At 45.4% G+C, this 14667-nt stretch overlaps 1 protein-coding gene across 1 annotated transcript in view; it reads right to left on the bottom strand.

Moving 5' to 3' along the window:
* LOC144685615 (uncharacterized) overlaps positions 1 to 14667 on the bottom strand; it is a 449474-nt gene that overhangs the window by 42579 nt on the left and 392228 nt on the right. Inside the window, exons 44-52 of the mRNA XM_078550317.1 lie at positions 12598 to 12705; positions 11893 to 11946; positions 11708 to 11761; positions 10867 to 10920; positions 8879 to 8932; positions 6805 to 6912; positions 1956 to 2009; positions 1736 to 1789; positions 1587 to 1640 (exon numbers count right to left, since the gene is read on the bottom strand). Coding sequence (XP_078406443.1) covers positions 1587 to 1640; positions 1736 to 1789; positions 1956 to 2009; positions 6805 to 6912; positions 8879 to 8932; positions 10867 to 10920; positions 11708 to 11761; positions 11893 to 11946; positions 12598 to 12705 — 594 coding nt within the window. The remainder of the gene's footprint in view (positions 1 to 1586; positions 1641 to 1735; positions 1790 to 1955; positions 2010 to 6804; positions 6913 to 8878; positions 8933 to 10866; positions 10921 to 11707; positions 11762 to 11892; positions 11947 to 12597; positions 12706 to 14667) is intronic.

Genomic DNA, 14667 nt, shown 5'->3' with positions numbered 1-14667 from the left:
TGGGGGGGCTGCATGGCAGGCTATTCTTTTCTGCTGCTGTAAGAAATGGAGGCCAGGCTGGTGGGATGACACTGTTCTGTGGAATTGCTGCCAGTTCCTTTTCTGCTGCTGGCAGCCATTACCTGTCAAGGCGACCCACCAATCTGGCAGAGGCCAATTTCCTTAGGGCAGCCAATGGCCTTCTTGAAAAAGGGCTAAATCTTCGCATTCACAAGATATTGAGCATGACCTGTCAGTCCTTGGGCTCAAGGGCTGGTCTGCATTACTTTTTTCTGTCCTTCCTAGTGCTTGCCTCAGCTGTGCAATTCTGGCACAAGAAAGCTGCTCATGTTACTCATACATTCTGATTGTGCGGTCAAGATAGGTCAAGGCGCGCTCGAGGTCAATGCATGACAATTGTGTCCATACCGTGAATACAGTGGAGTGGGATCATAGAATTTCCGAGCCACTGTTTCCAGCCCTTTCCTTTGCCAAAGCGAAAGAATTGGCAATTACCAGAAGCTGTACATAGAGGCTTAGTCCAACACCGTTGATATAGCTGTGGCTCACTAGGTAGAACTCTTAATCACAAGGTTCTGTGTTCATCCCCTTCAGGTTTTGAAGTACAAAAATCAAATCTGACATTCCAGTGCAGCACTGAGGAAATGCTGCACTGTCGGAACTGCCGTCTTTCAGATGAGACATTAAAGCGAGGTCCCATCTGCCTGCTCGGCTTAACGTCAAAGATCTGACGGCACTATTTCGAAGAAGAGCAGGGGAGTTCTCCCCAGTGTCCTGGCCAATATTCATCCCTCAATCAACATCATGAAAAACAGAATATCTGGCCATAATCACATTGTTGTTTCTGGGAGTTTGTTGCCACTTTTCCTACATTACAACAGTGATTACACTTCAATAAACACTTCATTGGCTGTAAAGTGCACTGAGACGTCCAGTGGTAATGAAAAGCGCTATGTAAATGCAAGTCTTTCTTTTAATTTAGCTGAGACACATTTAAATAGACTTAACATTGGGAAGTTGTATGATCTCGAGTTTTGTAGGGTACATATGTGTGAGTGTATAAGGAGTTTGCCTTTTTCGCCTTTGCTGAATTCATCTTTCAAAAGCACTATCAGGTGAAAAACTGAAAATCCCACAACTTTTGATGAACAATGAAATAAAACAAAGTAATTTGAGCTGCTCAATAACTGATCAGTGAAATTTAGAGGACTCTCTCTTTGGATTACCTCAGATTTAATTACATTCCTTTCATAGTGTTTAATTTTAATAGGGCATTTGGTGCTTTGCCATCTGGCGAGGCCAGGCAGGGGTTATCCCACAGGTGACAGATCTTTAGTGGAAATTCTATAAATTATGAAGCATATAGAAAGCACAGACTTTTATGAGTCTTGTGCCGAAAAATACATTGTAGTGAATGTGAAACTGAATCAGCACCAACTTTTGTAAAGTTGCTCATTCCTTCGTCCATTCACTGGCATATGAAAGAACTGTGAGCAGATAATACTGCCTCGAAAGTCTTGTTAAAATGGAAGGCCTTCATTTTCAGGCACTGATTAATGTACTCAAGTGTTCAACTGAGCATTCACCTTCACTCCTTTGATTCCCATTCTGCCTTCAGAGCCTTGTTGACCTCTTGGACCCTAAAAATGCAAACATTTCACACGAACCATTAAAAATATTATAGAGCAGTGGTTACGTGTCTTTTCTATTTTACTTTCCAAACAGTAATATTTACCGTTCTGCCTGGTTGGCCAACTCCACCCTGAGGTCCTTGCTCTCCAGGAGGACCCTAATATTAAAGTGATACATTTCCAAATGTAAATTCAATAATAAAGGGAGGAGCGGTATTGAAAAATAAAATGTAAACACATTTAAGTCATGAGGAGATGTCACCTGATTCACCCCCACCCCCGTTCAGCAATCCATAGGACAAGAATTTCAACATTGTTACCAACCTCCATTCCTGGTTTCCCTACTGGGCCTGTTTCTCCGGCTGGTCCATCTGGTCCCTGAAAAGATGCATTCCATTATTTAAGCGTGGCAGATTTTGATGCTTGAATTATTGGAACTAAGTTAACAATATCATTTAAGGGGAAATTAGATTTAAAAAGTGACGGAGAAAGAAATAGGAGGTTATGCTGATGAGGTTAGATGAAGAGGGTCAGGAGGAGACACCCCATGGGACATTAAAAACCAGCATTGAACAGTTGGGCTGAATGGTCTCTTTCTGTGCTGTACATTCTATATAATTCTGCACAATTATTTTTGCTTAAGGAACAGAATACAATGCAAAACACTGTTCTTTGCAAACTATTTAGTATCAAATTGATTGCATATGTGATCAAAGGGATTGAACACGCCAGAATTAATTTTGTAGCCAATCATGCTCTTAGAAGACTTCCCAAGTCTATAGATACACAAGGCAGACAAAGCAAATCCTTATATCTGCTTTCGGTAGCTTGTTTTACTTGAACAGGTTGCTTGTTTAAAGGCAGAGGCTATAGCTTGAGGGGCCCAACTCCCCATCAAGTCTTGCTGACCAGGAGCCTCTCCCACTTTTACCACCTGCCATAGGTATGTTGGAAGGATTTGTAGGTTGTCAATCAACCTGTTTGGTCATGTTATGAATGTACCTTCTGTGTGGCCATCAAGTCCAGGACTGGGACTTCAACCTGGAAATTGTGGCTCAGAGACAGAGATCTGCACCACTGCACCACAAAACCTCCCCCCAGTCATGTTCTTCACTCAAGCGAGTAAACATTATTCAGCAGAGAAGTACCATAAAATAACTGCATTGATTCTGAAAAATTGTTGCTGTTAGCTTAGCTTAGGAGGAATGTCAAAAGCCATGGAGAGGGTGTGGAAGAGATTTACTGAGACGGATGAAGGATGAGGCCTTAGGTATGAGGAGGGACTCGAAAAATTGGTCCTGTTTCAGTAAAGAAAATAAATTTAGGAGAAGTAACAGATGTATTCAACACTGAGAAGAGTTGACAAAGCAAATCCTGAAAAGCTATTTTAACCAGTTCAGTAACTGGAGTGCATCATTTTAAGACATGGTTAAAAAATTGAAGGGAATTTTAAGAGATTTTTTTTTCTCTCATAGTTTGTGGGAAATTGTAACCCTAGCATCTGGGTGGATTTGGGTCAGGTTTGGAAGGTTAAAGAATTATAAATCCTGAACCCTGACCCCAACTCATCCACTTCCGGTTTAAACAGACATGCGATGGGGGTGGCAGGAGGGCGGGAAGTCAAACTGCTCCTAGGAGGCAGGTTGGATGTTTGAATATTATAATGAGGCTGGAAGCATAGAAGAAGAAGAAAAGTGCGGCGGAAGCACCTGGCAAATGGAGGAGCACCACCCTCAAGATGACAGGGAGGCAGGGCCTACTCTGGATGCAGCTAAATCCACAGCGAGCCATCACTCATAGGCACCTCGCTAGACCCAAGGTGTATAGATGGTGCTTGTCATTCCTGCAGATGTGCAAGAACCAGTGTTGCCAAAGACTGTACATGTCTAGGGAAATGGTCAGCTAGTGTGTGATCACAAATGCATCATGCAGGTCCACGGAAGCGACCACAACACCTACATCCTCAGCAGGTCTCAGATCCCTGATGTCCTCCAGGGTCCATAGAGGCTGCAGGGTTGGCTCCTTGGGGACAAGGGCTACCTACAGGGCACGTGGCTGATGATGCCTGTGCGGCGGCCTCAGACTGCAGCAGAGTGACGGTATAATGAGGCTCATGTCACAGCCCGGACTTTGGTGGAACAAAAGATCGGCATCTTGAAAATGATTTTCCAGTGACTGGCAGGTCTGGTGGAGCACTCCCGTACAGTCCCGACAGGGTGTCACGCATCATCCTAGCTTGCTGCACGCGACACAACATGGCACTGCAATGGGGGTGGTGGAGGGAAGGGTGGGCCTGGCTGGGGGGGAGATGGAAGAGCTGCACGTCTCCTCTGATAAGGAGGACGTCGAAGGGGACGAGGGTGATGAGGCCATCACACTGGCTAGACGAGGTAGGCATGCTCGTGAGGCCCTAATACCTGCAATATTCTTAGAGGATGATGATGAATTGCAGTGAGGACACTCCTGACATCCTCACATTGCATCTGTGAATATCTGATACCTGTCTGGTTGATGGCAGCACACACACCCTCTGTGAGCGGGCTCATGTCATGGAGATGCAGCGGTGATACCTTAACAGCACCTGATCCTTTGTCAGCCTTTATCAACTGTTCCCTTCAGGAGCACAGCATCACTGGTCACAGATGCTGAAGAGATGGGGGGGCCAGCCTCACATTAAAGGTGCTGAGAGCACACAGAGAGAATGACGGAACTCTGTGGTGCCTGCCCACTACATTCTGGCAGCAATGACCAGCACCATCGAGGTGCAGGCATCAGTAATGTGTCCAGTGAGTGTGAAGCTGGACCAACACTTAGCTCCAAGGATTACACACTGCACAGGGAAGATTGATACGTGCCCCCATCTTGTGCAGTAACAAAGGTTTCACATCTGAATGGCACAAACACTGCTCATCAGAACAAGGAGCCACAGACAAGGAGACATTTATTGGGAGTTTATTTATAATCATGAACATTATGGACAAGTGATTAACACCCGTGCCCATGCTGTGTAACTAACTCTGCTTAACCTTCCTAACTCTGCCGCTTGGTGCTCCCCCGACATCCACAGTAGAGGCGGAGGCAGCCTGCTGACTGCTAGGCCCTGTGATGATCTTGACGGGCGTCCTCTGGAGGGCCAAGAATGGAGGGCCCTGGCCTGCATCCGGGGTCCTGCTGTGTGGCAGTGGCATCCTCCTCAGCCTGTGGAGCTTGGAGCTGCTGGGGTCACAGGAAGAGGGGATTCAGATGGGCTGGTCACTCCCAGAGTCACCTCGGTGGATGGCCCCAGGGTGTGCACCTGCTGATCCTCCTCCCTATGGGCGCACGAAGGTCCCTGGCTGACTCCCCGAAAGGAAGGGGCAGCTCGAATGTGTTTCTCACGCTGACCCTGACGGATGCCTGCAAGTGCCTCAGCGATGGAGTGCAGCTGCTGCAGCAGTGCAGGGCCAATGTCCTGGACCAAGCTCTCCATAGCGGCCACCATCATACCAATGTTAATCTCGGTGTGTTGGCATGCCAGCGCTGTCATCTCAGTCTGAAGGTGGACGGACTCCTCCATCGTGCCTTGCAATCTGAAGAGTGCAGCGGACAACCCTTCCTGATGTTCCTGAGCTTGTCTTTGTAGCTCCAGCAACTGAGGGAGAACCGAGTCCGGAGGCTCGTCATCTGACTTGGACTCAGCAGGTTCCTGGCCTTCAGCAATCCTCCAAGAGTCGGCACCCTTGGATTTCCCTGCCTCCGCCTGCTGTGGATCAGATAGTGCAGTTGTGCACACCAGAGTGTGACCAAGAGACTAATCTAGAACTAGGTCCCAACAAGTTGTGTGTCTCTGCGCTGGTGGAAGGTGTGGGTGAGTGCAGTGACGGATCTTCCATTGGTGTGTGTCTGTTTTCAAAGGGTGTGAAGACCTTGATGTTGGACAATCCTCCCCCAGTATGGGATGTCTCCCTCTTGTTGTGGGCTAGCTTATCCTGCGTGGAGACAGATGGTGAGAGCAAGATGCCTGCCAGGCCAGATGAGAAGGATGCCTGGCATGTGTAGAGTGAGTGGTGCCATGGATGGCATGAGGGCACGATGGGCAGGGGAGATGAGGGTGTTTGTGAGACAGTGAGTGGTGATGTCCCTTGAGCTGGCAGTGAATGCAAACCCTGTGGATGTGTGATGGGTTTGTGAGTGTGTGATGGGTTGTGAGTGTGTGAGTTGAGAGTGATGAGAAGAACGACTTACCCTGGTGGAATGGAGAAGATCATTTATCCTCTTGCGGCACTGGGTGGTTGTCCTCTTTTTGCGGATGTTGGCGCTTACCACCACCGCCACTGCCACCACCTCCCATGCTAGATTGGCGAGCTTGGTGGCTGGTCTTCGCCCAGACAGAGGGAGGTGAGTTCACAGTGGGCTTCCACTGTGTCCAGCAGGCACCCCAGAGAGGTGTCACTACATTTTGGGGCAGTCTCCTTTGCTTTTGGGGTCATCTGTCACCTGGAGCAGTCCTAGTCTGTAGACATGAAGTAGGCTGCGCTTTAAATATGGCGCCCGGAGCAAGGAAGCACGGAGCTCATAGCGTGGCTGGCAAATCCGAGCCTGGCCGCCAGCAATCCGGTGTGTTCCCCATGTATGTATTACTAATGAGGCGGATGCACCAGGAACGGACAATACGGCCCAAAAACCCGCCATTGCAGCCGGCGGGAAAAATGTCTTTTTTCACATCCCCCACCGCACTTAGTGCAATTCAGGGAAAATTCTGCCCATGGAATTCCAGTAAGAAAAGTAGCTCAACAATTGAATTGCTTTAATAGTGTAACTTCAAGCATGTGCAGTAAAGTCTTGAAAAATAGTTAACACGCACTGTGTTACTGATACTGGATACTGAATTAGTCAGCACAAGACATTAGTCAGCACGAGACATTAGTCAGCACGAGACACTGAATTAAGCGGCACAGGTCAGCATTGAAATAGTCAACAAGGATTTGCTGGCAGTCTTAAGAATTAAAAGATATTGTGAATCCACAGAATCCAATTAAACACCCAAAGAATGGAATTGCACTCCAGCAAGATGTTAGTTTAACCAAAGTAATAAGGTCTGAAGCCAAGCAAATGTTTTAAATAAAAAAGGCCATCACTGCAATAATTTCTATAAATGATTACACTCTGCCCTATAATAAAGCAAATAACTTACTGTGGGTCCTGGATCTCCCTCACGGCCTATTTCACCCTTCATTCCCTGAAGTCCAATTTCACCTTTGGGTCCTGGCAAACCTTTGGTTCCCAGAAGACCTGGTTGACCCTGGCATCAGATAATTTTACTCAACAGGCTTGTAAGAAATTGAAGTGAAGCAATCATTTTGCACAGTATATTAGCACAACATCCATTTCCCATAGCGTTTTATGACTTCCAATTTGAACATAAGTGTATAATGATTCACATATTAGCAATTAAGTCCAGACCAATACTCACATTCAGGTCATTGGGCCTGATTTTCAATTGCCTGTGAAGCAAGCTCGGGTACAAGTGTGCTTCGAAAATGCTGCTCCCAGATGGCCTGTCAGTCATCTGTCGTGCTGCTATGTTCAATGTAGGTGTGGGGCGGGGAGCTGGCAACATGCTCGCATCCATTTAACTGCCTGTTATACTCCTTGAGGAGCTCGCTAACTGGTTGGGGAGCGCAAGACAGCAATTTTCAATTCGCAGATCAGGAAAAGCAAACAGTCCAGTGCATGGTGGTGCACAGCTGTCAGGAGCAACGCAGGGAGCCATTAAGTGATGTTTTCGCTGAAGTAAAAATGTTGGAAAAAAATAGGGCTATTCACACAGTGTGGGTCTAGTACCTTTTCACTGACTGTTTGCCTGCACTGTGAGTCTGCTGGTCCTCTGGTCTCCTGCCTGCTTCATTCTGGCAGGCAGCGGCAAACCCAGTCATGACTGCCGTCTGCCTCTGAGCATTGTACTCCAGAGTAAGTTCTCACCTCCTGGCAGTGCCAGACACCACTAGTCGGCCGCCGGTCTCACCTCCAGCCCAATTAAGGGATCTGCATCTTAAAATAAGGTCGCATTAGCGGCACAGATGCGGTGAAGATGGGGATCCAAAAATGATATGGATGTTGGGTTCCCAACGGCGGATTGAAATCCAAGTCCCAAATGTTTAAAAATTATGAGATCCATGTTAAATCACAAGTTTCACTTAAAAACAGGTGACGATGTAACCCAGAAGGAAAAAAAAAACAGTTCAGAGCAGTACTCTTATTTTCCAGTGTTACTGATGTTCAGTTTTGAGGTATACAAGACCAGTTTGGACCAGTATTCTTATTTCCCAGTTTTTATTCTTTTTTTTTGCTTCTGGGAATTGATCCTATAATTGGTAAGGTACGAGTTTCAGAATGAAATAGTTTAACTCTGTTGCATAAAGCGGTTAGAGAGTAGGAATTGGGCCTTGTTTTGCCTGCTGTATGGATACATTGGTCCCCAATTTTGGAGACCGACATCCTGCACCCAAGTACAGCTCAAAATCATCCAACTGGAAAGTGGGTCGGCTCATTTTTCAGAGGTCTGGGGCAGTCACCCAAACAGGCATTAGGCCCCATGCGTATGATAATGAGGGCCTATTATCTATTTTAGGACCACATGGGAAATTTGGCTGCCTTGACAGAACAGGCATTGCGTCTGATCTTCTGAGGGCTTCCAGGGAAGGTTGTGGCCGAGCAAGTGATGTCCATTAAAAAAAGTCATTTTATTTTAAATTTGTGTAGGTCTAGAAGGAACAGGAGTGCTGCTCTTGGCTCCACTGCAATCCTGACCACAACTGTTAGCCACAATTGGTCCCTCTCCCATTCACCCCGTCCTCTCTCCTTGCCTAAGAGCATGCAGCCCAAAATTCAGTTTTAGAGATGGCTCAGCCATCCTTTTGAAATTGAGGGTCAATTTTAGGCTGAACTCAGGAGCTCTGACGAGCATGCATGCTGACAGTATAGCACCACCCAGAAGGAAAAACCAGCTCAAAATTGTCCAAAACCAGCACCATTGGCATCAGTGCTACTGGAGTTCCATGTTTAGGTATACAAGACCAGCTCGGCCAGTACCAGTCATTTCCAAGGTTTACTCTTTTTTTTCCTTCCATTCTGGGGCCAAAATTGGCATTGTCAACCCTACATGTTTTACTGACAATCAGTTTTGAAATCTCAAATAAAATGACCTTCTCTGGCAACTATTCAAGTTTAGATGCATTTTCACTTTCTTAATAACAATAAATACTTACAATGGGTCCAGGATTGCCACGATCTCCTATTTCTCCTTTCTCACCGGGTAAACCCTAGTGTTTTTGTTTAAAAAAAATACTTTAGATTTATGACGTATTTTCAATGATCCATCTGGTTCGCTTTTTTGAAAAACAACTTCACTTCATAAAATATGAAACGAGCTTTAAACAAGTTACCCAACTGAAGTGTGATCACTCACATATGAAAAAAAAAAATCTTTGAAGACCTACTTTATCCTTCGAACACACCTGGGGCAGGTGGTGTCTCCAAGCAAAAAAAACAAACAGCATTTCATTTTCAGCTAAAGTGACAAGTTATGCCACAGGTCAGTAATTATTCCTCTCAAACAGTCACCGCAGCATAATCCATAAATCAAAGTTGAGACAAAACTATTAATTTCCGACAACAGAATCTAACAGGAGGTTTTCTGCCGCCCATCAACCCCCACCCATATTTTTACTAGACAGAAACAGTGCACCTATAGTCTGCTGCTCCTGTCTAGCACTGACATTCCATAGGCTTTCTGATGAGCCTTTTAAATTGCAATGGGGGCAGCCCTACCATTGAAAAGGGCAGGAACAATTAGAGGGAGCTACAGGCTTCACAGGTCTGCAGTTGCTTCTTGAGGCTTGGAGGATCAGCACTTTCTGGCTGCTGGTGGACATCCTGGCTGCCCTTGAAAATTCTGTATGCATTAAAAATGGTAGCCCACTCTTCACCTGGCATTCTACCCCCCTCACCCCAGAACCCTGCAGGTCCTCCATGGTTGTTAACATTCATGCCTTGAGGAGCGCAGCCATCAGACAATCCGGAAACTGAAGCAACACCATTTCCCACCTCAGAGAATCGCTCAGCCTGTCCTGCATCTCCTGCATGTGAAGGCTGAGCTCCCTCACCATTCCCACCTCAGAGAATCGCTCAGCCTGTCCTGCAGCTCCTGCATGTGAAGGCTGAGCTCCCTCATCATTCCCACCTCAGAGAATCGCTCAGCCTGTCCTGCATCTCCTGCATGTGAAGGCTGAGCTCCCTCATCATTCCCACCTCAGAGAATCGCTCAGCCTGTCCTGCATCCCCTGCATGTGAAGGCTGAGCTCCCTCACCATTCCCACCTCAGGAGAGTGCCAGAAACCCTGGAGTAGCATTCAAGGGGCAGGACTCAGGCCATCTGGGCCTCCGCTCCTTTTATCCAGACTTTTGTGCCTAAGGGAAATATACATTCCTGAGGACAATGGTGAGAAAAAGCACCCTTCAGACTTTGTCCTGCACTTCTGATGCTTTTTAAAAAATTGACAAATCTAGGCTCAGATCCAAGAGCCAAAGTACGAGACATGAGCAGGTTTGAAAACAACCAGAAGCAAAGGTGAATAAAAATTAAGACATTGTGTTTCAATGATGAAAAGCCTGTGCTGTAAAAGGCTTTAGATTGTAAAATGAAGGGAAGACCGAAGGAGCTGAGAGGAGAAATAATTTAGATGACATGAGTGGAATTAATCTTAATTTCAACGAAGTGGGAAAACATATCGGAAAACAGGCAGGAGAGTAGGAGCAGCTGGATTGCTAAATCAATTTTGTGTACAGGAGCCAGCATTAAGATTGCCTTAGGTGCTTCTGAGACTTTTTAAACCAATACAAAGTTCTGCAATGTTGCAGGAATCTTTCAAAGTGACAAATGTTTTGAAGATAGCTGCTCAAGTTATGTTGTCCAACATCACCACCTTCCTCTCCACTTCATTGAAATTAAGACTCATTGTACCATCTCTGAATCCAAGGTGTTTTCTGCCCAGTGCACAAAATCCATGGATTTTCCACAAATGTGCAATTTTCATTTGGCAATTCAACAGTAATTTGTAATTATTCTGTATTTCATTTAAAAAAAAATTAAAAGCACTCCCTCCAAACATTGCGAATGCATTACTGGACATTTTTGTGAACTAAGTATTGGAGTAAAACAATGATTTTAGTACAAAAAGTGCCTGTTCCTCCCAACCTCAAGACCTATGTCACCCATTGGTCCAGGTACTCCGACTGGTCCAGATTCACCCTGGTAATAGAAACATAGAATAAGTGAGGAGATAAAGAACACAGAATTGGATAATATTTTACCCTACAGCTATTATCTATGGTGTACTATAATCACTATATGAAGTCAGTGTTTTATCAAAAACTTGTATGGTCATCGAGCCTCCGTTATTGAACCCAGCATACTGATGTGGAACCAGTTATATCTACAGGTGGCACTGCGATTGGAGTTTTCAATGTCAAGGCTGCCACACATGCCTATCACACTCGCCCAACCTGGCAACCCAAAGAGAAGTGATTTCCCATGCCTTATTCTCAACCCATCTCCCCATTTTGCAGCCCAACTCAAAACTGGTTCAATCATCCTCTTCTTTCTGATGCTCCTCGACTTGAAGACTGCACTGAGTCTCGACTCCCTGTGTATAATGCCACAGCAGGTTGACTGGGGTTCTAAAAATTTAGTATATTCCAATAGAACTAAGTAGACACCAAAGCAAATAGCTTGTGCGTTTCTCCTGTAATAACCCAAGATTCTCATAACTACTGTATCCTTGAATCTTCAGCGATGAGAATAACTGATTGCTATCCTGTTGTAATAGCTGATTTGCAGATTGCTTTAAAACAGTACAAATGGCACATAGAGAGGTAAATGTAAACACCACTAATGGGATTGCTATATTAATTGCACTAAATAAATGTAAGTCACTGATGATTAGACTATCTATGTATGTGAAATGTTGAATGTATATTGAAAAGAAATTGTGTTTTAAATGGCTGTAATTATGTGAGGAATAATACTTCATGGGTACCTTCTTTCCTTTAGACCCAACTTTCCCAGGTCTTCCAACTTGTCCCAGCTCACCCTGCAAAGAAGTATGCAAAGTGAAAGCCTATTTGTGAAATATCATTTTGACTCTTGTATCCTACAGAAATAAATGGATGACTACATTTACAATACACATTCTCTATAAATGAAGTCCTGAGGTTTACTCACAGCTTCTCCACGATGTCCTACCAGACCAGTGATGCCAAACAGACCTACAGGGCCCTGTTAAACAGCAACACATTGTGAACATTATTATCTTGAGGTGTGTCTGGGACAGTAGTATATAAATCAGGTCTCAACAAATGCAAGAAATAAATGTGAGTTTGTTCAATAGGGTTAAAAAAATCACTGTACATTTGACCAAATTAACTTTTACAGGAAGAAGGAAAAATAAGAGCCAAGAGGAAACTTGACTTCTGAACTAGCTAGACAAGGAAAAAGGGTTATCATATTTTATTTTTTCTGTTTAGAGATAGCTTGCATGGATAGGGGGAAGTCTTGTGGCAATGTGGCAAAGTCTTGTGTGCCTACCTCTAGGCCAGGAGCTCTGGGTTCAAGTCCCACTTCAGGACTTGATGGCAAGGCGTTTCACACCTTGGAAGGTGTGTTCAAGATGTGGTTAAACAGGTTAAACAGGTTGATTATCAGCCTGTAAATCCTTCCAATATAACTGGTAAGAGCAGGAGAGTATCCTGGTCAGCCATACTTTAGAAGACAACAGCAAACTACTGGAGTACTTTGCCAAGCATAAGCATGGACCAATCCAATGAGGGTGAAGTACATGAAGAAATGATCTATTTAATTGTTTAACAGCCCTGTGCAGATCAAGTCCCAGGACTTTACTTTCAGTTGTAACAGTTAAAGGTTTCTCACCATCAAACTGGGTTCTCCCTTTTCTCCCTTCTGACCTTGGTCGCCTGCTTTTCCCATTATTCCAACAGGCCCAAACAGACCGGGAGGACCAAGTGGGCCCATGAAACCCTGAAGATATAAAACACACAAGTGGATGTCAATAATATGCAGCATAGAGATCTTACTTCACGTTTCTTTGCAGGATATAATTTATTTTTGGATACACTATTTGCTTTAAAATTGCAATGTTTATTCCAATCTCACTATTTCCAAAGTAAAAATACTTTCATAATCCTTACAAAATCTCAGATTGTTGAAGAGCACTGCTGTAAAATTAATCCTGTACAAATTATCAAACTGGTATAGCCCATTACTGAGGAGATGACTAATTTTATGAACAACATCGTCTCCCCAGCTCCCTTCTTTTGCTCTGACGTGTGGTGTTCCTAGCATCAGTTTGTTTATGCTCGAGAATCTCACCAATTAGGAAATCCATCTGTGGTCCTTAAATTACTATTTCGGTTCCTTGGCACCACACAAAGCTGCTATCTCCTTTACATTGTGTCCTGTTGGTTCAGACAACACAGGCTGAATATTCACCACAAGTTGGGAAATAGGAACTGTTTTTTTCCTTCAGGTCAGAAACCCATCTCCAATGGGAAAACAATTAAAGTTACGATTTTTCTGTGGGTAAGCCCTTAAATGGTATGGATACAGGTTTCCTGTCATATCAGAGCCAGTGGGGGCAGGAAGGGAGGTGGGTCAGCTGAAGTGTGGGATGAGCTCTAAATCAGTAGACTGCCCATGGCAGTCATCACTGAAGCTGCTGGTTGTCCGAAGGGATATTTCTGCTGATTGTGCCAAAGCCTTCCATAGTATCAGAGGGAAGCGAGATGTTACAGGAGAACCAGAGGCCTGGTACCTGGTGCAGGGTTGCCCTTTGCCTCACTGACGCCAACCTGGATCTAATGTTGGAGGCTGTGAGAGGAGGGAGGTCCTTTTCCTGGAGGGTGGGAGGAGGAGGCCATCTTGTGCAGCAGGGGCATCATCCTGTTCGGTGCCATCTCCCTTCACCCCCTCTTCCACGCCCTTGGGATGTTTCATTATATTAAAGGTGCTATATAAATATAAGTTGTTGTTATTGTTGTTTTCCCCTCTCACCTCCTGCTCCTCCCAAATGAGCTGTCCACTTCAACTGCCTCACCATTCACAAGATCTACACCTTCCTAGAGGGCCATGTTGTGGAGAGCACAGCAGACCACCACAATGACCAAGTCCCATGCAGGAGGTTATCAGAGGGCAGGGGCCCTTTAGGGGCCCAATGACCTTTGAATGGTTGTCTCAGTGAGCAGGTGCCATTGGTTGCATTGCCTCTGTGCCTCACACAGGGCCGGGTAGTCATTTCTTCATGGGTTATCCCTTGAGTCCTGGGATTCCTCCACTCACCTTGGAGGTTGGAATGAAGATCTGAGGCAGCTTGAACTGTCAAAGGTTGGAAAGTCACGGCAGCTGCTAGGAAAGTGAGTGCACACATGAAGGAAGCTCTTGTTGTGGTCGCAGATTAGTTGAATGTTGAGGGAGTGGCAGCCTGTCCTCTTGATGAATCTGAGTGGGCAGTCGCTGGACGCCTTGCCACATGGGTGCAACCTACATTGCATGCACCTACATGGGTGCAATCTACCATTTAGAAGGACAAGGGCAGCAGATAGATGGGAACATCATCACCTGGAAGTTCCCCTCCAAGTCGCTCAACATCCTGACTTGGAAATATATCACCGTTCCTTCACTGTCACTGTCAAAATCCTGGAACTCCCTCCCTAACAGCATTGTGGGTGTACCTACACCACATGGACTGCAGCGGTTCAAGAAGGCACGTCACCACCACCTTCTCAAGGGCAACTAGGGATGGGCAATAAATGATGGCCCAGCCAACGAAGCCCACAACCCCTGAATGAATTAAAAAAGAATCAATGTTGCCCTGCACCTGGGGGAATTCAGTGATGATGGTGAAGCCAAATGTCCACTATCCCTGTGAGGCCATACCCGTTGTGAAATGAGTGCGGTGTCCAGCTCTGAGAGAGAGCATCAGTG

This window comes from Cetorhinus maximus, chromosome 10 (assembly GCF_964194155.1).
Source record: "Cetorhinus maximus chromosome 10, sCetMax3.hap1.1, whole genome shotgun sequence".
NCBI classification, from domain to species: Eukaryota; Metazoa; Chordata; class Chondrichthyes; order Lamniformes; family Cetorhinidae; genus Cetorhinus; species Cetorhinus maximus.
This window is presented reverse-complemented; position numbering and strand designations above follow the sequence as displayed.